The 27,492-nt window shown below is 35.4% G+C and overlaps 1 protein-coding gene across 4 annotated transcripts in view; it reads right to left on the bottom strand.

Annotated features, from left to right (window-relative positions):
- Window positions 1–21,347, bottom strand: part of LOC139143344 (obscurin-like) — an 83,715-nt gene extending 62,368 nt beyond the window's left edge. The window contains exons 1-10 of one of the 4 annotated variants that reach the window (XM_070713584.1): window positions 21,226–21,347; window positions 20,181–20,212; window positions 19,383–19,685; window positions 19,043–19,072; window positions 17,740–17,824; window positions 16,050–16,253; window positions 15,132–15,273; window positions 13,093–13,445; window positions 11,924–11,969; window positions 11,261–11,332 (exon numbers count right to left, since the gene is read on the bottom strand). In XM_070713584.1, the coding sequence (XP_070569685.1) occupies window positions 11,261–11,332; window positions 11,924–11,969; window positions 13,093–13,445; window positions 15,132–15,273; window positions 16,050–16,253; window positions 17,740–17,824; window positions 19,043–19,072; window positions 19,383–19,685; window positions 20,181–20,193 (1,248 nt within the window). In that variant the 5' untranslated portion in view covers window positions 20,194–20,212; window positions 21,226–21,347. Of the gene's footprint in view, window positions 1–11,260; window positions 11,333–11,923; window positions 11,970–13,092; window positions 13,446–15,131; window positions 15,274–16,049; window positions 16,254–17,739; window positions 17,825–19,042; window positions 19,073–19,382; window positions 19,686–20,180; window positions 20,533–20,986; window positions 21,103–21,182 lie in introns of those variants that run through there. The other 3 variants (XM_070713583.1, XM_070713582.1, XM_070713585.1) reach the window with 3 other exon arrangements.
- Window positions 21,348–27,492: the final 6,145 nt, after the last annotated feature.

Genomic DNA, 27,492 nt, shown 5'->3' on the forward strand with positions numbered 1-27,492 from the left:
TAGAATTTCATTGGAAAGCCAAAAGTCACATCAGTTTGAGGGTTTAGGGTGTTTAAAAAACAAGACGTTAGAATCGATGCATAACGCATCCCTCACAAACTGTTTGGTTTCTTATCAAGTTAATAATTTTGCCGTTTTCACTTGCACTATTTCAATTTCAAAATCCTTCACAAAGTTACTGTTTCATATTATTTTGAAATAAACAAATTCAAAATTCTTATTAAGTATATTATGCCATATACATGTACTTTTATTCCACACAGTTCAACGAGAGGGTATTCCTTTTCATTATTTACTTGTATTTTCTTTACGGTTTGGGAACATGGATAAATAATTTGGATACGTACTAGGGGGACTCTGGTAAAATTACATGGTAACCCTGGTAACATTATACAGCTTACTACTCTTACATTTTTACAGCATACTACTACCCTTAAGAAAAGCCCTGTGATGTTTGTGATGGTCACTGACTCGTAGAGATACAGGAACATAGGGTTCTAATGAATTGGCAAAGACCATCTTCAAGTTAGCAATTTCTAACATTGACCTTGGGGTTGATTTACAACCGCTTTACATAAGGGGTAATTGTTATACTCATTGTAAAGGATAGAGTAATGCATTTACTGTGTTTGGCAAGACAATGTAGAGTTGTGGACACAGACAGTGCTCTGTATCAATCATCAATAACCTAGGGAGTCGCAATGGTTGGGTTAAATTGGCTAGTCTCTAAAAGACCTTTAAGTTTGAGTTCATAAATCATTATTTGTGCCATGTGGTGATCGGTACGTTTTCAAGGAATATAGTGTGTGATAGAAACATTTGTGAGTGTTCAACAAACTTTCAATAGACAATCCAAACTGACTGCGGTAGGTAACCTTTTCTGGAAATTAGCAAGTTAAAGAGTAGAACTCATTGTTTTACATCAAGCAGATGTGAAGGCAAACATGGTTTTACAAATTGAGATTGGTGGATATGCATATTTCTGCTTTATCCCTTTCTTCACTGTAGCTGAATCAAATGCTGTTGTGTACTGTGGTGTAGGTTGGCCCAAGTATAGGAAATAGGGGTGAACTTAGGATCACGGATTCTCTGTAGACAATTTGATGGAAATTTTGATATTCAGGAAGGTTACCCCTACCTTTGGCAAAGTAATATCAATTCATCAGCTGTTCAGCAGAGAGATTGTATTAATACTACTAACCTACCTTACCAATCTACAAAACATTAAAAACTGTATCACAATTTGGGCTCACAAATTGTTAAGGTAGAACACACCTCGGGGACAGACATTCGGACTCTCAAACTTTTACAATTCTCGTCTGATATACCACATGTGGGGGTTCATTTTAAAGCTCTTGGTGAAAGAAAACTTTTCACCGGCTTAGTTTTTCGAAATTCCAAAATTTTTATTTTTCTCCATAGAGTTAACACAGGGATGGCGGCCATTTTGAATTTCTAATATCGGTAAATCTTGGGTTATATGTTTCTCTAGTACCAAAATTTGCACGGTGACCCCCTATTTTTATTCTTGATTTTGAAAGAGAATGATTGAAAGATTCCTTGAGGAAAGTTTGAGCAAAAGTTTAAGTCTTTCACTTTCGAGGTGCATACTACCTTAAGGGTGTCCATGCCATAAATAAATGATTCGTTATCATTAATTAGGTTCTTGACAATACTACAAAATTCACCCTGTCACAAGATGTCAACTTCTTATTCTGAATGATATTTTAAGCTTCACCTTATGAAAACTCTAGTTATATCATACAGTCACTTGTATAAACATATTATTTATTGAGTGAGGCCGCAAATTCCTACTTGCATAATTTGAGCGCTTCTAATTGGTTGGAACATACTTTAAAAGCAATCCATGAAACTCTATATGTTGTGCATACCATATCAATAAGGTCATCCAGTGAACTGATTTTTAATTCAAACTTTAAACAACAGTTGTTGACAAACTGCAGTGGTGAATAATTTTGGTAAAATGATAATGCAGAAATTAAGATCTATTCTCAGGCAAAGTTTGATTATGTAGTTCAAGATCCAAACTTAATATATCAATGTTTCCCTGATAATTATTTGAAACTTTCTGGTATTATGGCACAAGTTTTACCTGTCAATTAATATTAAAAATGGTCAGTGATTTTTCCAAGGGCCAATAAAAATAAAACCTAAATCTGATGCCAGTTTTAGTGAAATTGTCAGATAAAAGGTCTGTTATTTTTATGAAATTATTAGCTACTTTCAGTTTTTTTCAATATTCAACCAGGGGGGCGCGTGGCAAATCTTGCATGGATGAAATAATTAAAAAAATGCCAATCTTCTTAAATATGATTGTTTGTGACTTACATGGTGAAATTAACATATTTACAACTTTGAACCAATCAGAATACATTTGCATAATGAACTGAGCATATTCACCTTGCTTATAGGTTTGCCAACAATGTTTTTATGACAGTTTTGAAAAAATTAATCCCCTGAGCACTGTCAAAGTTTCCAAGAAATGAAATGAAACACAAGTATAATTTTCATGCATTTTTCAATGGCTCAGCATTTATTAGCATATTTCAAACTCTGGACCAATCAAAATAATTGTCTGTAAACCAATGGTCTGCTTAGCTCTGTGAAGTGATCACAAACATTTAAAAACAAAAGATATTGACAAAACTAAACTTTTTTACACTTTGATCCAGATGCATTAAATTATCTTAAAAGCTTTTATATCAGCGAATAAAACTTTGTACTTCTTAACATATCTGAAACTTTGGACCAATAACAAATAGTATGCCCTAAATATTCCAATTATTGAATTGTAACTATATTACACCATAAGGTTAAATTTCTATAAGTATTTCAATTTATAATAGTTACCTTCAGAACTCTTTATTAAACATTACAGCATGAGTGAAAGGTGGAATATTCAGGATTGTAAGTCAACGATATCATCTATATGTGTAGGGCATAACTACTCCATGATGAACATACCATAGTGTTGGACAACTAACAAGTGTATGTGTATTGTGGGTGTATGCAGATCTCATATTCTTTATTCTCTTTATTATTTTCTTTGTTTATTCATCAATTGAAGGTCACTGCTGACTCTAAGAGCTGCTGAAGAATTTAGGTGTAAACAACAGCTGCAACAAAACCTATGATGAAGAAAACAGAGATATTGATGAAGACATGATAAACATGATATCATGAGAAAAACAAGACATCGTGGATGCTGGCTCTGTCATCTGAAAGAATAAACACTGAGTAATCACAGCAATGATACTGATAAATATGAAGGCAATAATAATGGCTGGATATGTTGCAAACCAATGTTGCACTGTGAACGCAAAATTAGACCTTTGACATGATGGCACCTGGGAGTTTTCAGCCCAAAAATGATCACAGTTGAATAAGCACATTACATAAATAAAATATCTAGTTCTACTGGAAACTTTAATCTTAAGGAGGATGCATAAATAACTTTTCTGTCATTTTTAAAATATTTTTGTGTAGCCGCATGGTTAGCATCTATGCTTAACATTATGTATATAGCAAATGTGATCTATATGTTTATATATGTCTATATGTCTATATGTATATATAATGTATATGTATATATATATATATATATATATATATATATATAATGTATGTATGTATGTATGTATGTGTATGTGTGTGTGTGTATGTATGCATGTTTACATGTGTGTATGTATGTGTATATGTATGTATGTATATATGTATGTATTCTATATATATATATATATATATATATACCAAAACCATTCATCTTAAAAGTAAATATGCATTTGTAAACATGTTGTTACATGCGGGGGTCATTTTATTGATATGTGTACACCATATATATGTATATGTATATAACGTACAGATATGTACAAACGTATTGATGTACATCTTTCTATATATGAGTATTTTTGTAGATCAGTGTAGTCCATGTATGTATGGATGTATGGATGGATGGATGGATGGATGGCAATATGGATGGATAGATTGGATGTACCAATGTACCAAAATGTGTACTGAAGTGAACCTACAAACGGCAGTTACTTCTCTGACAACTAAAGTGGTTTAACTTTCTGTGGTTATAGCCTGGCTGACTGTATTGTACCAATACATCTAGGTTTATGTGTCTACATCTCACAACTATCTAAACTTTTCAGCATCTCACAGAATAAACACTCAGGCACAAGCGAGTGCGTCGTCTGCACCTAAATGTTCCATAAATTTGAAAAGTTTACATCAGGGCATCGCAGGGTCATCTGAAAGTCACTGTACTATCACACCAGACTTGCAAACATCACGTTTGAAATTTTCATAAAATTAATTGGATCCGAACACAGTCTGACACAGGGTAACAGTTCAAAGATTACCTGATCTTTGAATCCCAATTAAACTTTAATTTTCTCTCTAAATCTATAGACAAGTCTGACTAAAATTAAGAAGTCACACGTTACATCTGCAACTTTCAGCAAAATAACATACCACTTTCTCTGTTGTTTAGATTGTCTATTAATATTTATTCTATTAATATTTGTTCATTTTTTAGATATGTGTTTATATAAATCTTATGTTTTCTTCAAAAATTTGGCAGCCATGTAGGGCTATTGTCTATTTGTTTCATCTATGAAATATTTGAGGCATAAATTATTAACATATAACTTTATTAACTTTCATTAACTGGTGGTACTTTGAATGGTGTGGAAGTAAACAGACCATTATCATTTCTGTTGAAATCGACATAGAATTTCAGAAACTCCCTGCTACCTTAATGTCAGGGTGTGGAAATTTTGTAGAAGTTGATGATAAGATTGAGTACTAGGAAGGCCAATGCTTGCAATCAATAACAACAAAGTTCCCAGTCTAGAATGAAGATAGTGGCGCTCTTCCACTTGCAGATGATACAACTTTATCAGTAATCAGTAGAAACCCAGCTGTTAGCTGCTACAACCTTCCTTCTAGGCATTTGGTGAAACTAAAATCCTATACCAGCTGCTAGTCGTTGACATGTTTTAGACCTCACTGGTATGACAGAATTTTAAAGTCAAACACTTTCTTGCAAAGCTCTTTTGAGATTACAGCCGAACAATTTTCCAATCGTAAATGCATTTCAGTATTCTGCATGTGCATTATGACTACAAATGCATTTAAACAAAGGGCACTCCGAGTGTTGCCCCACCACTTGGTCCCAAGGATTGGAATGTACATTTCAATCCCGGATTTCAATATGGAAAAGCAATTACAGGAGATATCCACAAAGGATTGGTAGACGAGTTTAGGCCATGTGGATTTTAAATTACTGTAAATATCATCATTTTATTCATAATGAGTTTCCTAATATCACTGTGATTCACTTACAGAGGTCAATATCTGCATATTTTGATAACATTTTCATTATTTTTGTTCCGTAAAGCAAGTACAGTTCTTTCATCTACCTAGAGTGTGTTGAAATACACAGTATTAACCGTGCAAAGACAACAGTGTTGTGTACAGTATGCAGTGTGATTGGTCAAACTGAATTCCAGTCCAGTTTCAGATTCAATTTTCGACAACAATACTAGATATCAAATACGTGCAGACTGTGTTGCTGAGTGTGTATGTGACTTTACCTGTGCATAAAGTGTTCTGAAAGAAGGGAATACTCTTTCATTTAATTGCAAAATACATGCCCACTCCAGCCCAAAACAGTGGGCCCATTCTTGAAACATAATAATTCCATGATTTCTACCCCTCCCAAAATCCTTGAAATTGAACTATAAACTAATGTATCTTGGTATTAAGGGTTCTATTCACTCTTTTCAATGCTGATAATTAAGTCATGGTGTGAGTGATTTTGAAACTTTTCTAGAACCTTTTTAAAGAGTCATTTCACTCTTAAATGCACTCTGAGATATACAGTATTAGGCTTGTCAATTCAACTTGTACATATGTAGACTATATTGCTATTGTTACAAGTGAATTTCAGCAAAAATTCAAATGTTAGAAATACAAATTCACTTTCATGTTTACGCATTGCGTTGACAAGCTGAATAGTGGGACTGTTTCAGTATGCTTTGGGAGTAGAACAAGCAACTGCAGTTGGAGTAGAACAAGCAACTGTAGTTGATATACAGAACAAAAATTGTGAAAAAATTATCAAACGTTACAGCTACTGTACGTCCCTTTAATCCAAACCATGAACATGAGTAGTAACAGTGAATCTCTGAGTAATACTCGCTAACCTCTGACCTCCATTGACCTTTGGACCACACTGAGAACACATGCCGTTGGTTGCTGTCAAAGGTCAGGCTGCATATATGATATCATGGAGGCATGCATGCTCCAGTGGTGCATTCTTTCTGAGTTTAATTGCTGCTCGCGACGAGCGGCAGGTTCAGCACACGCCTTGCATACTATTAAGTGGAGTAATGCCTGCTTTTACATCCTATGTAGACTGTAATGTTTAAAGCCCACTACCATGAAAGCCAACCAAATCTTATAAGTAATGGAAAGACTACCAACCATCTTACTTATCAGATTTTATATCCTACATGTATATCAGCCTGAAGTTAAACAGTCCATCCTGCCAACATGGTGAAACACAACAGAAGATGTATTGGGTGGTGCAGTGAATTATTGAAAATAAAATCAAATTCAAAACATTTTAAAGTCTCTCCCACCAAAAAATCACGCCCACATAAAAAACTGTGCGTGTTCTTTTGACTTTTACAGTAAAACTGATCAGAAAGAATCAGCCACTTATCTTTCCTTCTCTATATAAATTTTTTCCATGACCATGTCATCAGCGGGAAAAAGTAAACAGAAAAATGTAAAAACGGTATATTCCATATCTGGTGTTACGTGTCAACCGTATCGGAAATGATTCCATTTCATAGTCATTTCATAAATGTCTAAGTAGGAATTGTTTTTTGGAAGGAGATGTTCAAATATGTCTGACTTTAATTTTGTTGCAATGTAAAATACCTTTCAGCGGGCCCTCCAGAAGTCTAGAATCTGGATGAAGCTATCCAGTAAATGGATATAAATAAAGCCCTAGTTTATAATAAAAGTTGGTACCACTTATCACCATATGACAACTTACAAAATATGTTTGTGGAGATTGATAGCTACTCTTAGAGGCTGTGACAGATGGATTGCTGACCAAACTTCAACAAATGAAATGACCTCGGAGGGAACAGCTAAGGGTCAAATACTTTTGTTTACTTTGGGATGGTATGACCACACATATTCCTTTGGGGTTGGGCTTGGGTTTGTCAAACCACTGCAAACCACTGCCTAATTTATGCACCCATACACTAACACTACATCAAACTCTCTTCCTGTTTCGTCTATTTATGCATGTCCTGTGCTAGGATAAATCACTCAATACACATTTTTTAGGTTTTAAATTGGAGGAATTTATGTCTAATTTGTACTTGGGTGGGGGAAGCATTTTTACACTGTTGGAGTAGAGCCCTGGGACCGCAGTCTATAATCTGAATATTTACCCATTATTGAAATTTATCTGTAATCTGAATGCAAGAAATGAAAAAGTTGTAAAGAAACTTGAAGAATTGCTACTTTTAACCAAACAAAGCATTGGGAGTTAACTGCCAAATGTCAACACTTCCCTGCACCTCACAGAAATCAAAGAGGAAAATAGAGCCACAGCTGTTTTCAGAAATCCTTTAGGAGAGACAAACTTTAAATTTATAAAAACAGACTATACTTTATTTCAAAGTATGACTAAGAAATGAACTTTCTGTCAATGAATTTGATCAATTATGTTTTAACATCTGCTGTGACACCAGAGTAAACTACTCAGTTTAGTGCTGATGCCAAAGAAAGTATTACACCAACTATTTCACTGTCATGGAATTCCTTCAAACCACGGACCATACCAGACTGACATTCATTGACCGGATTAAAGTACACTGCCACGAACATCGGTTTCTGAGGACATTTACCTCAAGGACCCTCGCAACACACGTGTCTCGCAAGGCGACCAACGTTTCATCAAGTTAAATTTAGCCTGAAATTGAGCGTGTTTTTGCATGCGGTAACCGGGCAAACTGTTATGAACAATTTGGTCTTGCTGTCAGGGCGTGGAGAATTCCATTTCACAGAAGGGGGGCCCCTGGGGATAAATTCTCTGCCTGTAGTCATTAGAGAGATTGGTCAATTCAAAAGACAAGCCACGGATGCTTGATTTAGATTCAAATTCTTACTCTAATGGAAAGGTCTATTTCTTGTAAATACTAAGTAATCTCCCAAGAAGCTGAGCTTTTTTTAATTCTGCATTTTTCATTTCATATGAGGTTGAATGTGAGGAATTTTTGCCGGCTGTAAAGCATTCAAAGCCAACACCATGGGGCCTCTGAAGCTTCCAGCATTCTTTTCATCACTTGTCCTTATAGACAGTTATATCCATCACCGACGGCTATGCCGCTAATTTCAATTTGACGTTGGGGACCATGAAATCATGGTGACGTATCTGACCGGGGCGTGATTGGCATGTCTTTGGCAATGGGTGGTTGAAGATCCTACAAATAGACAAACCCTCCACAATCACCAACTCTCTGTATGTATTTTCCACTCACACATCTCACGTACCACTTAGGCTACTACTAGGGTATCTCGGTGCTGACTACCGTATCTTAACTTTGGGAATTTGCCAGATAGTCAAAAATGGGTCAAACTTGTTCGATGTAAAGAACCTGTTTATGTTACAGAAACTCTTCAATGAGGCCCAAACAGGTTCAGAATATAAACTTAATATTCAAATGAAATTCTATTATCACACAAGCGCTATCTCAAAATCTTCACGCCCATAGCTATCAGGAATATTTTTGCCTAATCTTTGATGGTGTAAAAATCTTGTCACATTACGACTAACTGATCATGATTTGTAGTAACAGGAAACTTAACAAATCCAAACAAAGTGCTTCCAGTTGACAAATTTTCATCTAAGGAAACATTTTGTATTCATTTCAAGGAGTCAGTGATCATTTTTGGACTTAATTTTCTATTCAAACTTTTTATAATTTACTATCTTTACTGTGAGGGGAAAAAAATCAAAATTACTCTCACATTCATGTACACAATCTCGCACTGTATGTCTGGACACACATTAACAATGTACAAGTCAAGAGTGTGGTTTTTATTACATCACTTTAACGGGATTATCATTAAACAAAATTTAAATAAAACTGACAGAGACAAAATAAAAAATTTGTGAGATTTTTTTTCCTTGTTTTTCTGCATATTCTTTTCAATTACTGTGCTGTGCATTGCAGAGTTCAGTCCGTTTTAAGAAACTCAGCAGAAGGAGTGACAATAATATTTTCAGTATGGAGTTCTACAAAGTTACAAGGCATTTCACTAATCTATCATTGCAGGCACAATGTACAGATATGATTCTGTTCAATCAATTTAGTTTTTGTTTTTGTTTAAAATTTTTTTTTTTGAAAGCGAGAATTTGAACAGTTTCATATCTATACGTTGCTGGAATTGCACACAATTTGTACATTCTACATAGGTGAGTACGGCTTCACATAACCTAATTTCATACAAGTTCTGGATCAGGGTTCTTTTTTTTATCTTTTTTTGTATTTTTTGGTAGCAATTCACAATACATACAGGCACACATAAAAACTCTTTTTTTTTAATTTAAAACTCAGCAATAATGCAAGTCAAAATGGTTTGTTCTAAAAGACTGCACACTCACATCAAAAAAGATTGGGGAATTTCAATACAAAACGTGGTCTGACATGTGAGGCTAACCATTTAGCATGATATTTCTAAAATGCATCCTTTTTTCCCCGTTTGAGGAATTCACTGTCTTGTTGTCTACATGGCCTAGACCATAGATGTACCTCCGAATACAAGCTGTGAGATCTGGGGGCTGAAAAACTCCCAGAACAAGTACAAACACAGTGACAGTTGGGAGGGGGAGGGGGCTTTCCACTAGCCCCCTCACAGACAGGATGAAAAAAGCTGAACCTCAATCTTGGAGGGTAAAGAGATAGAAAGTATTGTATACAGCACGCAGAAAGAGAGATCGATAGCCAATCACAGCGATAATTTCCCCATACGCGTTAGTGCTCTCACTGCATTGAAAGCTTTCTGTAAAACGAAAAGTGAAAAATAGTGTCAGTATTTTGATATGTAGTTGTCATGGAGACCAAGAACTGAAATGAAAATCACATGTTAAAGTAGCATATCGATAGTTACATGTATTTAAGTGGAATATCAAATGAAATAACAATTATATTGATCTTCGTAGACATTAAGTATCCCAGTATTCAGCACTCTTCTCCAGATTCCTCGCAGAAGAACTAAGTGACAATAGTTGATGAGAATCTCCTGCAATTAGATCTATTACACTGCAACACTGATAGAAGTGATGAAAGAATCTTGAAATCAAACTTTCAGAGGAAGCAATCAAAATTAGTATAGGAAGGGAAACTGAACCCAGTTTTGTATTGGGAATGGATTGCCATGGGAACAACATTCTTTCAAATGATTACCAATTCACAGCAAGATGTTTATGTTTGCCTTCCCATAATATTCACATTCTTTGGTCAGTAAAGTTGGTCAATATTTCAGTAGATGTTAATACTAGGTGTACAAGACATGTTAGGTGACTTACCATGCAGTTTTTCACAAAACGTTCCTGGTTTCTATTTACGTAAGTTGAAATGGAGTCAGGTGCTCGGGTTGAAATCAAAAGTGAATTGTAAGCAAAAATGGCAATTAAAGTCACTGTATGTTAGGATGTTGTTAAGCAAATAGGGAAGGGTGGTTAGTAGTTCAGTAGCCATATTATTAAGATAACATTTTCAGCTGGAAAGTTATTTCTGATTTGGATTCAGAGTAAATAAAAACAACACTATAACACAAACACTATAATCCATAATACTGGATTATTTCTTATGATTATTTTTGTCCATTGAAGTGTCTTAGATCAGTATTTTGACTTCTCACTTTTGCACATGAACTTTCGGTCAGATGACTCTCAAACAAATATGCCAGGTGAATTGTCCCTGGCTCTTCCCCTACGAACCAATCATATCAGTTTTTTGGTCAACTTTTCCTACAGTGTTGATCCAAAACGCCGCATGTAGAGTAAAACATGAAAGTGGACCAGCCGTGAAAGGTAAGTTGCATCAGTCTGATTTTGGCCATGTTACACTAAATGTTAGTATATTATCTCCACGATGCATCCAGAATAAAACTGAGGAGAGTAGAAAACCCTGTAATTACTAACCTGCCACTTTCGTCTTGCCAAGAACCTTCTGATTCTGGCCTTGGAGATTTTGTGCGAGCTAGCAACATCTTTCTGCAATGGCAAAAGGCGAAAAAAAATCATGTTAGAAGTGATGTAATAAGCTGGCTTCACAACTTCCTTTGGAGATGATGAAGATCAGAATCATATCAGTAATAGAATGATGAGGTGTAATTTTGAACATTTTCAAACAGTTGAATATTTTCAATCGAGCTTAAAATCAGAGGTGAATACAAAATAAATTATACACAGAAAAATAAATAAAATTAACCCTATCTCCATTCCTTCACCAAAGATTCATCAAATGATCAGCATATTTGCCTATTTTCTGCACAGAGAAATTACAAAACTATTTCATGATGGGATAGAAAAATTTTTGATTGTTATTCCCCGTTTTCCCTGCATCTATATTTGAATCAATACTTCAAAGAAAAGAATTCAGCAACGAGATGACAAAAAGTTGAAAGACACGGAAAAAAGACTCAATGGGGTAAACTCTGGTCTGCTTTTCATTCACAACTAATTCATTTGATACTGTGAGTGATGTGATGATATGAATTTGATGGATCAATGGGAAAAAAGGACAACCAGGGAGGAGTTTGATTCTGACAACTGTGAACGAAAAGGAAAATGAGTGTCACATACCTTTATCCAATCATGTTCTAGGCACTCTGCTGCAGATAGTCTCTCCCTGTAAACAGATCCAGACAGACAAAAATAGCAGTGTTAAATCTATGGAAACTGTTTGTCATATAATAACCTATAAAACATGATACATCAATATTTGTGTCAGTGATAAAACACAATGGGATCATACTTGTCTTGCATTGTATTACCATACATCACCTGATATCATAGCCATGCCAATACGACATTCACCAGACCCACATAGCAGATATCAGTTTACAGATAATCAACTCTAGAAGTCACAACTACAATAATTTCAATGTATGCCCTATTTTAAATATTTTCATCCAATTAAACATGAATAAAGTAATGTGGCAGATTGTTTCAAATTTTTATCAACAATTGGTATGAAATCTAAACCACTCCTTTTTCATTTCAATCTGATCACATCTTGGGCAATTATTTTCTGTATCATGTACAAGAATTCCAGCATAAGTACCTATATATATTAACTACTGTAGCAGAGACTTCAAAATTTGATACTGTACAGATGTGTTTAACTCTGTATGGATGTGTAAATTTACGTATTCACTTTGGAAATCAGAATGTGGATCTAGAAATTGGGCATGTCACTTTTATTTGAAGTTTGAACCATGCAGGCTTTGAGGTAATTCTCAACCTGTGTCAACATTGTAACTATTACTATTGCCAAACCGTAAAACATCCAATATGACTGATAACTCGTAAATTACCATAGAGTATCATAAATTTAGACTACGCATCATATAAATCACTCATCCTTAAAGGTATACTGTCACCTGTTCCAATTTTGCTACAGTTACCATGGAAAAAGAAAATCTAACCAATCACGCGGGTGGCCGCTTTTTAAAAACAGCGCCCTCATATTATCATTTTGAATACCAAGGAACGCCCCTTTGACCATATATGGGTATATTTAGATTACGGGTGACTGTATACCTTTAATTGTGATAACTGGAAATCACAAATTCTAATGACAAGGACGATTAATGTTTTGCCAATGCATTAGCTTGCATGAACAGACAGTTATACATTTGGTTAGAATGGCCGTTAAGACAGATTTTGACAGAATATGTAGTTTCCATGTTTGCGTTAATGTTTGAGATACATAGATGTGAATAAATGAAAATTACATAGTGTATACTTACGTTGGGTCAAGAACAAGAAGATTTTCAATAAACTCTTTAGATGCATCTGAGATCTCATCGAAAGACTCGTCCTCAAAGTCCCATTCAGCTGATGTGACGTTGGACATGGTTTCTCCATCGTTGTCTCCCATAAATGGTGAGAGACCGCTAAGCAGAACGTAGCAGATCACACCTACACTCCACATGTCTGTAGCTTTTGTAATCTTGTCGTAGTTTATTACTTCAGGTGCTGTGAACTCTGGGGTACCAAACATTACCTTAAGGGTTTCCTTTGGGTTGTATTTTCGAGCGAGGCCAAAGTCAATAATCTTGATCTTGTTACTCTTGGGCCTGACACAGAGAATATTTTCAGGCTGTCGAGAGAAAAAGAGAAGAAAACAAATATCTGCTGGTTAGAAACTTTTTTGAAAATGATGGTAATGCTGTCAGCTAAAAATTATAATAGAAATTTAAAGTGAAAATTTTGCAATTTTTCAAAGTTGGAAATGTAGCTGAAAAACCAATTTTTGTATGACGCTGATCAGGACAAATTATCATTTTTGTTAATAATGCTGTATCATATCAAATTTACTGTTAACATAGAACTGACATGCATCTATGGAAATCTGAAAATTTCAGAAGTACAGTGGATATAGAAAGATAATATGAAGTTTTTTCTAACTGAATGAAAATGGGCAATAGTTATAATGAACGCAGTATTTGATTTCAAGGGAGAAAGAGGACTTCCACATAATACAATTACTTTGAAAAACTCGATAAGCTGATGAAATGATTTGCAGAAATTTGATATAATGACAGTTCAGACCAAAAAAAGAAAACAGCAGTGGGAGGTCAAATTCTCCATTGCTGCTGCTTTGAAGACATTAGAGTTTGAAGCACAGGGACATTGTCAGCATGCAAGGGCCATAGTTTGTCTCTCCAGTGTGTGTAAAGTATACGCCTATTCTAAACATCGGATCATTAAACGGCAACATTTTTTCTGGAGCAATGGCATGGACATTCTTGGTATGATGAAAAGTACATGTACAGGCTTGTGTCGGAGACCTTCCACATTGAAACAATGAACTTGAATGACCTCACAAAGAAACATAACCATCATACGTTTACAAATGACAGATCTTTTTTCCTTTCTCTCTCTTTTTTTTACTTCTTTTAGACATCTTCAGATATTAACAATGTTCAAGCTTTGGGTCAGTGTCAAATTTCTAGAATTCCTTTCCTTGCCTACTCTAAGGATTAAATTGGATAGTTTCAGAGTTAATGTTAATCAGTTATTATATACCAGTCAGGGGGACAGTGGTTTTCAAATTGACATTCCATGTACAACCACACAGATCTTTCAGATCTCACATATTTGAGCAAACAAGCCATAACCTGATGGGGAGGTCAACTGAAAAATCTAATGTAAACTGTGTCTGGAGAATCTGCATATGGTGATGGGTCATTTCACAGTAGAATGTTTTCCTAACACGTCTGAGTGTTTGAGCTATGCATTGCTATTTTCAAATTTTGTATAAAAGAACCCTATAGCCATGCTAAATACAAGATGTTTTTGCTGGCTGTATTTGTCTAAAATATATCCTACGGCTAAACATCACAAATGAAGTAACAACGATGCCCCTACTGTGAATACCAGTCTTATGAAAGTTCTTGCTAGGAATCACAGGGGGTTTTGTAAATTACATGCTTTTTATAAAATAATTTCCGACTGATAAACATCAATGCAAGATTTGCATGTCATTTTGGTTCAGGGTTGTTTAATGTACTTGGAAAATTGTGCAAGGCACTTGCATTACTCTGTGCGTGGAGATTTCAAAATCTCATCCTATGGTAAATGGTGTTATGATTCAACAACCATAACGCGCCTTGACATTGAGATGATGTATCATCACAGAAGGCTTTTGTACTTGTCCTTATTTTGTTTTTGAATGTACCACTAAACCAAACAAGCGAAAACAATAGCTTAAACCACATCCTTACCAAAGATTGTCGGGCAAGATGATAAGTCTGTCATTTATTGGGGAAGTGGGATTTCTTACCTTCATATCTAGATGAAGGATGTTTTTCAAATGCATGAACACTACACCCTCACATATCTGCCTCATAAAGAATACAACTTCTTTCTCTGTCAGCTGGAAATCTTCTGCAACAACACGTTCAAACAACTCTCCACCTGATACACTGAAATAAAAGACAAATTTTCCACTCAGTGTTAATGTTTTATCACCAATAAAAACCAGTGTGGTCAATAGAGACAGAGTCAATGTTACTTAACTGAAATACCAGTCAATGAATATAATCAATGAACAGGGAATGTACTGTCAATGAAAATCCAGAGTGTTAATGAAATGGGTGTATTAAGTCAATGAAAGTCAAGTCTCTGTAAGTGAACTTGTAAAGTCAATGAAAACCAAGTTCAGTGTTCATGAATAACATTATCATCAGTACGACGATGTCAAGCACCTATGTTCAGTCAGTGAAGATCAAGCTAGTGTTAAAGAATGGGTTTGTTAAGTCAATGAAATCCAAGTCAGTGTCAATGAACTGAATATTTCAAGTCAATGAAATCCAATCAGTGTTGATGAACTAATTTTCAAGTCAATGAAGACCAAGCTGGCATACACAAATGAATACAAGCTAATGAAAGTGCAATCTATAAAAAGCAAAACACAAACATGCTTGCAGTGTTTAGTATGACAAGTTAAAAGTTTGAGTCTTTCTTGAGGATGATATACATCCTTGAAGAAAATCAATGAGACTTGCTCTGAAATGTCAGTGGGATGCGTTTGAGTTCGACACTCCATCAAGAACAACATTTGCATTAATTTTTATGGTTTTTTTTAATGATCCTTTTCAATATTTAGTTTCCATCCTTTATCCATGCATGATTGAAAACAAATGTTCTCCATGTTGTAACTGATAATGAAATACTCAAAGCGTACTTTGAGTATACTCACAATTCCAAGATAAGTACATAGTTATCGCCTGATGCAAAAGCGTCGTACAGCTGCAATAGTTTTGGATGTTGTAAAATTTGCATGATGGAAACCTCATTGTCTACTTCTTCTCTATCAGTCTGAGATGTTACTTTGATGAATTTGGCTGCCAGAATTCTTTTGGTCTTCTTTTCCACACATTTATTAACAGTACCAAATTTGCCCCTGAAAAAAACAAAAATCATTATGCAAGACATTATTTACCAATGATGTCAGGCATTATAAATAAAACACTCACAAGGTTTTTCGATTCTATAACTCTACTGAAAGATACTTTGATTGAAATTCACTCAAAACTTTTCTTAACTGTAATTAATTTCTTTGAATTTCAAGTATTAAAGTGAATAATTATGACATTTCTGAAAATCTAATATTTTGCAAACATGTTAGAAATATTCAGAAGAGCATAGCTTGCATAGGACAAGTTGGTTTTACTCATTATTAAGCTGGCATTTTATCCCAGCATGAGGTCTCTATGTCATAAAACAAGTTAACATCTAAAATCCATAGGCATCTGAAGATTCATGTAATTTCCATATGGTTGTGAAAGGAATGGCTGGCGTGGTCACATCACGGAATGCAGCTTGTATTCCTCAACGGAAGATTTCTGATTATCAAATGATGGGTATTTATTTTTGACAAAAATTAACCTTCAAAGCAAGGGCACTTTCTTATGAATGGTCAGCTTATCACTGTAACCAATCAACTCGGGCAGCCACTAACTTCATGTGTTTTTTTACTCTTGTCACTGTGGACAGGGAGCAGTGATAAAGATATGCCTATTTTCAACAGATAGATAATTTGCCAGGGGCTAAGAATGTGGAAAGTCCTAGGTCAATTCAAAATGTCAACATGTCAGTGAAGAAAGAATCCTTCCTGCAAATACACGGGGGATGACGGCCATCACTTGGAAATAACTTCAACATCACATTTTTTCCTGTTTTTCACATATCTACATAACCTGCCAGAGGCCCTAACTCAAATTTCACCGATGATTTCAACCTGGTATTTCAGCTAATATGCAACTAACAACAGCTGAATGTCGGTTTAACAGGACTTGTTTTAAAAAAAGTTTGAAGTCAAATACTTTCAATTTTTTGAACATCTGATGCTATCTGTCCTGCTGTGTTTGCTCATTTGGGTCAAGGGTCAAAGGTGAACTTCAGTATCTCTGTTGCCTTATCTACAGGTTAAAGTTATTCGCTGAGGAAAAAATGTTCCACAAAGAGATGGAAGCTTTGCAGCAAAGCTGTAACTGTGCCTATGTGCTCTGTCAGTAAACCAACAATTTGATCGGTGTGTACATCAGATAAAAAAGTCTCTGATACTGAACTTTTCAAGAAATTAATTTTGCTGTAGTTTTCCTCAGACAATTTGATAAATAAAACCTATATAAGTGGATATAAACCTATCAAAAATTTTGTCTAACCTGACATATACTGGGGGATCATAGTGTTTGTATAAACTTATACAGCTAGAACAGTTTTCTATGTTTGATTCTTGTTTTTCAGTTCTTGAAGTACTGAACAACAGTAGCCATCTGTACCAGGAAATCTCATTTCCTTTCTGCTGGAATCCCCAGAGACAGACAGCCGGCATCAAGAGGGCAAACTAAACGGAAACTATCCTGATTATAAGTCTGATCTCTCACCTTCCAAGTTCTTCTTTGATTTGATAGAAATCTCGAACATTTGTATCTTTCACTTTTACATCTCTTGGTTCGAAGGCTTGTTCATCTGTGAAGAGAAAAATCAAACACTCTGTGATGAGTTTAATTTTCAGTGTTCAGAACCTTCATTTGCAAGAATCACACAAACATATCTTCACTATGTGACCACAGTATATACTCTTTTTGGCTATGACATTAACAAGTTAACAAACAGAATGACTCTAACAGAGTCCATACACCTAAAGTCACATAAATTCATGGACATTCAAGGACTTTTTCAGCAATTTTCAAATTTTTCTTGAGGTCCAAAATACCATTTTCCAGATAATATTTTTACTGTATATCATCTTTATGACATCATGACTGGTTATCTTGTCATTTATGACAATTGCAGGTAGATTTTTAATTTTCCAGTAACTAGTTTTGGGACATCATTTCATTTTCAAGAACTTTTTCAGGAGGCTTTCAAGGACTTTTCAGCAAAGGAATCCTGCTCTCAAATGCATAACTTCTTCCAAAAGATTGTCATCGAGGGCACATACTCAAAATGTATTTATTGTTTCATTCATATCATGTGTGATGGAGTCAGTTTGTTAATCACATTTCCTATCATTGCTCATGAAATTTCATCACTTGACACAGCTATCAACTTTAGTGACCTCTTTTTCTCCCTAACCCTAGGGTGTTCTGATTTTTTTAGACACTAGAGGACAAAACAGTTTAAAATAAGAACAGGGACAATGACAAGTAAGTGGGCAAATGACGTCAATGGCAATAACCATATATGGAAATCTCATGTAAACTAATCCATGGGATGGTCAGCGTTAGTTTGTGATTTACACCGATGGATTGGCATGACACCCAACCCATTGTAAACAGTGAACTTGAAGGCCAGTCACAGAAATTACTGTCTCTGTATTACATGATGATCTGGGGAGAATCGGGGACTGTTTCTGAAAGCAGCAGGCAAACTGCTATCGGCTGACTTTGTGGAAAGGAAAGCTGGCTACTGGTATTACGGATAGGGCAGTACTGGAATGTCCTACAGTGCAAAATGCAAGCCTCAGTAATGGAAAGTTTAAGATGTCAACAGTACGAGGGCCAGGGCGGGGAGTTTCTAGCGTAGTATGTCTTGATTGGCCTCTGGTTAGTAACCAGGCCCACAAGGGCAAGGCACAACGACTACATGTAATCTACATGCATTTATAAAGTATTTGGGGATGTTTCAATTTAACTAGTCAACATACACAGTTGAAGCAAAGATAAAATCAAATACATCTCTCACCTGGTTCATCCTCTTCGTCCATTTCTTCCTCTGTGTCCAAAAATAAAATACAAGTAGACAGTGAGAAAACCTGTTTCTCATAAATTATATGTGCAAGATAGTTTGACTTAAAATATGCCAATCAAAAGAACTCCTGAATAACATAACACTGTTCACTCAGCAAACGTCTAGAACGCCTATATCTGGTTGTTTTCTCAAATATTTCTCAACTCAACACAGTCTATGGAAAACATTTCAATACCTCTGATACAAAAACATACAAAGATGTCATTAAGAGATAGAAGTATAATTTTTTAGTGTTTTAAAAAGAACTTAATTGAAAGCAAGTGTATAAACTTACGTGGTGAATCTGATGGTGTGATTTCCTCGGAAACAAGACTAGGTTTACTCTTTCCGACTGCATTGACACAGCACACTCGGAATAGGTATATCTCGCTTTCTTTCAGCCCATTCACTTGATAGGATGTGCTGAAGACGTCTTCTGTTAAAACCTTCCATTTTGTCTCGCCTTTCTTCTGCATTTCCACGACATAGCCAGTCACGATGCTACCACCATCGTATGTTGTTCCTGGCCACACCACTGTGATTGAATCTTTGGTGACCTTATCAGCAAAAGGTCTATCTGCTGGCGGATCTGGGGGCTCTGGAATTGTTAAAATATACTTTCAAATCACTAAATGACACTTTAATCAAAAAATTTTACGGTGACAGTCAACTTTCTACAGCACTGGTTGAAGAACCCTTTAATTTCTCCCACAGATATTTCACACGTTTAACTCTAAAATGTACAACAGTTGCTAACAACAGTCACAAAAAAGGGAAGATAGTGTATGATGACAAGACTAGAGAATTCACAACTGTTAAACTGGATAACTAGGATACTGTGGTAAAATTAAAAGAAGCGAAAGAGAATTTCAAAAGAGACATCGGATGTGAATAAATGTAGCGGAGACTGTATGCCAAGATGGCCATTGCTGTTGTGTTCATTGGTCTCAGCTGTGGGTGGGATGGCATAGACTCATTAAATAGGCTTTACCACTGTACATAGATCACTGTGGATCCACAGAAGAGAAGAAAAAAGATAAAAGATTAAATGGACAACGACCCAGAGTTGAGGCTAAAAATCTGAAAGACTCACCCTTTGTTGCCATGATGGTTCTTTCCTTCTTTCTGTAAAGTTTTAAAAAAAAAGGGAGAAATTCGGTGACTTTGTCCCAATTTCAGGAGAGCCGCAATAGCAGTAGTGCCGACTCAACTGGGGCCCTGCCGGATCTGCAATGGGTAGAATTCCCCCACTGCACTGTTGGACCGATGAAATTTCCAACCTACGTGGCTCAGATTTCTGAACCCCAGATGCAAAAAAATGTCAGCAATTTTCCATCATGGCTTCGGAATAAAATATGAACCACATATGGCTGCCGTCAAATTTTTCATAAACAAGTCTGGCACTACGAGACCAAGGACAAGGCGGTGGGTCCGGATTTGGGAATGAGTCAGAAACAGGAAAGCAGCTCACTTAAACCAAAGATAAGATGTTTAGGTTCGCTGAGGCTTGTCGTTTAGGTGCATTCCTTTACTTCACTGACGAAACAAATTACAAGCAACAGTTGCAGCACTGCCATTCAGAGTGTTCATCGGAAAGTAAAAAGTTCATCAGAATTTTGTTCACTAAAATTTAGACACAGACAACATTTTTCCTGGCGACCAAACTGCCCTTGAGAAAAGTAAGAACATGTCATCTAAGAAAGATGTCCTAACATCATGAAATATCACTTTGCTGATCAAACTGTGCTGCATTCCTTTGTGAGCCAATCTGAACATTCCTGTCAGTAAAACACAATTAATACACAAGAACATCGGGGAAAAAAAATCCTTAAATACAGAAAAGTGGTGAGCTAACCAGGGAAAACCTGAGAGAAAAGAAATAATGGTGATAGAACTTACATGTCTTCAGGTAGCTGCAAAATGCCCCCTATCAATTAACACAAAACACATTCAATATAGCTAGGGATAAATTTCTTAGCTTGGCAATGCCCCATGGGTAGTCAGTGCTGTCAACTCATTGTAATATTACAATAACAACCCTGTGGTTAAACTATTAATGTAGAATAAAACATCTGATAAAAAAACTGACCCCTACCTGTCTAAATTGAGAGTTTTTCCTCTTTTGTCTACAGGCTCACCTGAAAGTTTAAGAAACGGTTACCATAGTAAGTAAAAAGTATTTTAGATTTCCCAATGGTTGGGAAAAATATGCTAATGAGGCTGATCACATGATCCACATGCCATCTGAACTCACAGTGGCATCACACACAATAAACATAAATGATGATAGCAGCAGTGAAGTATTATGGGATGGATGTTGGAATCTATGTTCTGATACGACCATATTTGGCACTGGATTTCATGAGCAGTGTTAAAAACCAGCCATATGTTTGCCCCTGCCCAACACACTGCATTGACTGATGTCAACTTAAACATTATGGTCAACTTATCAAAGCAAAGCTTCAACCTGGTCAGTCCCTAAAACCGCTTTTTAATCCTCTCAGTACTTCACAACCATGGAAGACTGTTCTATTCCATATTTTTTCATTTGCAGAGACTTGTTTCTTCATGAAATAGCCTTGAAAAGCTCAAGAGAAATGATGTCCACTTTATATTTGACAAGGTTAGGCAGCTGAGAAGAACTATGTTTATACACAGCAGCCCTGAAGTCAAAGACAGATATGGCACTGTATAACCGGACATCATGGCCATAAGCACATTATATGAATTTTGTAAATTAAAATATTCTGATGATGAAATTTTAATGCTTAATTAGTACTTAGATAAAAAATTCCCTAAGTCCCTCTTACTTAAATATAAAGTTAGCAAAGTGGGTTTTTTTTCCTGGCAAACTTTAAGTACAAGAGTTTTAATTTTTCTTGCATCAAGAACAACATGTGAAGCACTTTGGCATTTTGAAAGAACACAAACTTTGGGGCAAAGGTGCTGGCCTCTTTGCTAAATTAGCAAAAGCAATAAATTTACAACATTTAAGAACATGTACGATATTAAAATTATCACTGATCTGTGGTACTCATGAGAGACGTGCTTTTTATAGCTTAGGAGTGGTCTCATTTTAATAGTGTAAAATGATGACGCTTTTCAAATCTTTAAATATTCACGATAAAAAAAGACTCTCTTCTCCCTGATGAAACGCTGTAAAGGAAGACAACAGCCTCCAGCAAAAGGAAAGAATGTTACAAGGTTCTTAGACTCTGCTAGCTATTTCAGTGTTCAAACTTTAATAGGCTGGACTATCATCATACTGCCTGCTTTAAAAAACTGAAGTAAAACTGGAATGGGTATTTTGCCATCACCATGGTGATGAAGGGGTCAGGGGTTATCGATGCGACTACAATCATATGGTGAAAAGTGAATACTGCCACCATGACAAATAGTGAGAAAGTTTTACACAATGTCAATTTCCTATATGTCTTGTTCTGTATTTTTTCATAGAGAACAGCAGTATACTGTAGACTGTTGGGTGAAATGCCATGTACCAAATTCAAATTTTGTAATATTCATAGTCATACTTTCATTTAGATGAATATATTTCACATTCCATAATCCAGACAGCAACTTCATATGACTTCATACTTTAAAACTAGAAACATATTATTTCATTTCTTGTTTATGCAAGAGCATTTTTGTGAAGAAAAATAAGTTTTGGGCATTACTTCAAACATTTGCAATGAAACAAGACCAGCTGTAGGGCAATCAAAAATGGCAAGAGACTAGAGTCTAATCACCATTCTTTATGAACACATAATAAATATGTTCCATGAACTAGATTTTGGGAATACTTAAAATAATGAGCATTATTTCATTTTTCCCCTTATTCCTAAACAACTGTCTAGGGGGATTTCTTTGATAAGTGTGTGAAAAACATTCTCAAAACAAATAAATGTCCTTTAATGTTTTATTTTCATATTTGTTGACCACAATTTGGGAATTCAGGACTCAGTGATGAGAGTCTGTTGTCTTTTCCATGAAAGGGGGATATTATTTGCATAACATTATTTTATACCATTTTTCAAGTAGAATAAGTGAATACAATATTATCAATGTTCTGGATAATTCTCTAACAATATTTCCTTGTTGGCATGTTTTCAAAATATTTGGAAAACTTTTTAGTAATTTTGAACATCATTAGTTAATGGGAAGATCTTGAAGCGCGTGCTTTTCTTTTATTAAAGAGAAATTGTTACAACTTATGATAGAATATGTGTCAGGGAATTGTTGGGACACTTAAATTTTCCAATATTATGTTGGTCTGCTGCTTGTATGAACCCATAGAAAAGCCTGTGGAGTGAATGAAATTTCCAATGTCTCGCTTTTGTGAAAATTGACGATAATTTTCCCAAATTGACTTCATACCCAGTATGGCAACCATTTGAATTTCAAATATAAGTAAATATACAGAAATTCATTTCTGTTATCTCATCTTTGCATGGTGCCATAAGAGTTAACTACATTCTTCATTATAAAAAATGGTTTAATGATTCCCTGGTAAAAGTTTGAGCAAAAATTTAAAACTTTTTGTGTTGAGGCACTTATTGCTGTAACATTTTTACAAAGCGTTTTAGTCAAGTTCATGGTGCTCCTATCTTCATGGAAACTGACAAATCTCAGACACATCAGAGGAACACATAGATTGATAATTTCACTCTGTTTGTCAAGAATAAAGGATTCATCTGTATAGCAATAGTCATTGAGTCTATTGGTGGAATTTCCATCAACGTTTAATGAAAAATGTGTCATGGATTGTGACACTCATCTTAATTTTCTAACATTCTTAAAATTTGGGGGGAGGGAAGATGTAGAGAACTTCACGGCAGAGAAAAATGTCAGAGTAAATAATAATGGATGAAAGTTATCAGAGCATGATTAGGAAAATTGAAATGATGTAACTTAAGATTGCTAGATCATACGATCATTGCCTTTGTTTCATTTTAAAATTACATCTATTGTGTGTGTGTGTGTATGGGCTTTTAGTCATATATCATCCATTGCGGCTGTGGGTGTCCTAGAGAATTTGTCATGTCCCTCTCTGTTCATCTTTGTCAATATTTGTCACTTGGAATGCATTAATCTGTTTGTTTAATTAACACATCCAAATCACTAAACATTAATTATGCTTCATGAATATTCATGTAAACATTACCACTGATGTCCAAATGCTAATAAACAAGTTTAAAATTTATTTAGTTTAACAATATTTGAAAATTGTAGCAAAGCATGCATTACATTCCAACACAGCTTGACCCTGTAGTTTGCCCTTGGAAGTGTTTGGAATGTGGGGAGTGCATAAACGAAAATTTATCCAAAAATGAGAATGGTAATAAGACTTCTAGGCCTACATCCTTTGACAATAGGTCCACTTGTTGTTCTACCAGACAGAGTATAATTATCATACTTCGTAAGTCTTTGGTTTCCATTGAAATTTTAATCCTCTAAAAAGTTTGGTGTCCAGTTTATCCAGGATGTGCCTCTTTAAAGCGGACGAAAGTCTTGTATTTATACAATTCAGCTAATTGTACATTTTTTAATCACAGATGTGTCACGGCTAAGTAACACAGACTGGCAATGTGTGTACATTTTAACACGTAGAGGTGGACATGTAGGGGGCTTGGTGTTCTGTTTCGTCCAATCTGTTTTCAGGATTACTTTTATGTTCTCTGACCTTTTACACATCTGTGGCAATCTACAGGAATAACTGTCTTGCTATTCTGGAATGTGATTAATAGTTTTTCATAAATTAAAACTTCTTGACTTTTAAGCTTCATAAATTTATCACAGAGTACAAAAACTGCCGAAGCTTTTATGTAAAAAATATAGCATGAGTTATATTTCCTGTCTTTATATGAAAAAACCAAAAAATCTGTCGATTCATTGACTTTAATAGAAAACTTGTGTGGTCTTTAATACAAAAGTTTTCAGACACTGGTGGCATTTACAAAATAATTGACTTAATTTGAATCAGGATTTCATAATGTTAGTTTCAATGAACAGAAGTTTGAGAGAAGTTTTCTCCACATAATGACTTACCAAATGTCTGACATAGCGTCACAGCATTTTTAGTTTTATAATCTGATAACATTTATTTCAACTTTTCCTATACAGACCATTTTATTCCACAGTTTGACATACCTGTAGTACTAAAGTAGTGCAAAATTTTCATCTGGTTTCTATATGATAAGCACTTTTGTTTTAGTTTTCTTATATTTTCACAAATTGAAGTTGGACTGTGTCCATAATTTTCTGTGGTATAAGATAGCAGTAGGCGGCACAGGGGATGTATTTTACATTCTGTGTTGGAATTCCCAGTTGTCAAGAGAATTGATTTCGTGTTGAAACAAGAGAGTTAGTTAGGATCCGTCACCCACAGCCCATTATCCAATACTTATCTTCAAAAACTGTAAGTGTTTGAAAGTGACTAACATGTGGAAACCACATGATTCCTACATTCAGTTTTAGACAAATTTCATTACCAGTGAGAAAAACAACAAAATTCTTGCTCTCATCTATGGCATATTGGTAAAATATACCTATAATGTACTTGGGAACCTAGGAAAATCTACCATACTCAGAGACCATAAGATCTGTAGTGCATTCTGGGATTTCAAACTTGGGAAGCATTTAAAAGCTTGACTAAAGAAGTGCATTCCGGGAAATGAAATCTTTGGTGAATTCTAGACCTGTGGATAACTGTCTTCTGGTACATCCATGCTAGACTAAAATCTATGACGTACTCTGAGTCCAAAAACCATGCAATAAATATTTGAAGAACACCATTTTTTGCACTCTAAACGTCCTTCAAGTCTTTCAAATGACTTGGCAAGGTCAATGACGAGATGGTTGTTACATTCCTTTCATAATTTAATGTCATTCCAGAGATGGAAAACTGTCTCAGATGACCATGATATTACTCAATAAATCCATAAACATTTTTATGAGTGCATCGAGTATGGAATTGAACGGAGTGACAAAAATTTGATATTCAGTCTTCTTGCTGCTCATGGATGAGAAGATTTTTTTCACATATGAAGGTCCCAAAAACCATTATTAGGGTGAATCAAACCAGTTCTGGTCTTATCTTTGATTTCAGTCAAATAGAAGTACTGGTAGTTACAAGAATTAGGTCAAATTCATTGGTCTGAGTAACTTGAAGACTTGGTCATCTAAACCCCCTGGCCCAGATTTGCAAGCCCCACTGTTCATGTCACATCTCCATTCCAGCAGAATTTGTGTTTGGCCAATTGATGGAATGATTTGAGAGTGGGTATCTTTTTAAAGTTGTTTCCGGAAGTCAAAGGCACTACAGGGGTTGAATAGAATGATGGTTAGGAGATGAAATTTTAAAGGAAACCACAACACTTGGCAGGAATTATCATATAAACATTTAACTAATATAATATTTCAGGTGGAAGGACACTGGCCAGACAAGGATACAAATTTTATCATGTACAAAAATCATTTTTTTGAGTTGAGTGACACGCGAGAAGGAATTTGGTAAGTTGAGCTGGTGTTTAGGGTATAAATGCATGAAGAACTCCACTCTTTTTGTCCTTTTTTCAACGTTCCTGAAAGACCTGATTTTCACTGTGTAATGATAAATGATTCACTTCGCAATGAACTTGAACTTACAGCAACAGTTATGTTTACAGTCTGCCTATTTCTGGACACAGAATAATTCAGACAAAAAATCAAGCCCTGCATATATCTACTGAGAGCAGTTTTGTGTCACTTTGTGAAGAGCAATTGACGAGTTAGCTCAGCACTGCCACATTTTTGCACTACCAAATACATCAAACATAGATTTATACCAAAAATCACCTTTCACATTAACTAATGTATAGATGTGCACAGACAACAGAAATTTCAGATATGCCATTAAAAAGTTACCTTTCAAAAACAAAGGCTGAATAATGACCTGCAATTTATATCATGATTAGGGGACATTTATGAGAATCTAAATCTCAGCTTTCTTCAGAGCATGGTAAATTCACTGTGATCATGATAGTTTGGTATATCCAAAGTGACCATGACTGGAGCATGGTACTCAAACAAACCAAGTCAAGATGAAGTGATTCACTGCTTGGAAGTCTAAATATGGTAGACCAGCAAAAATGCAATAAACTACCAGTATCTCCTTTTCAAGGATACGGAAATTGAGTTCTCAAGTTAAGCAGGGAGCGGTCAGGTCTATTGACTGAATGATTTCCAAGCAATTAAGGAAAAAATATGATCTGATCTTTAAAAAGGTACCGTTAGCGAGCCATCTTTGATGGGTGGCTCAATTTCACTTTTATGGAAAACGGAGACTTCTGAAGTGAAGGAATGTGAGAGCTGCCCTGCAAGTCTGCAAATATAACCCTGCAAATAGTTTCCGCTGGATGGAGAAT

This window comes from Ptychodera flava, chromosome 11, assembly GCF_041260155.1.
Source record: "Ptychodera flava strain L36383 chromosome 11, AS_Pfla_20210202, whole genome shotgun sequence".
In the NCBI taxonomy this organism is placed as follows: domain Eukaryota; kingdom Metazoa; phylum Hemichordata; class Enteropneusta; family Ptychoderidae; genus Ptychodera; species Ptychodera flava.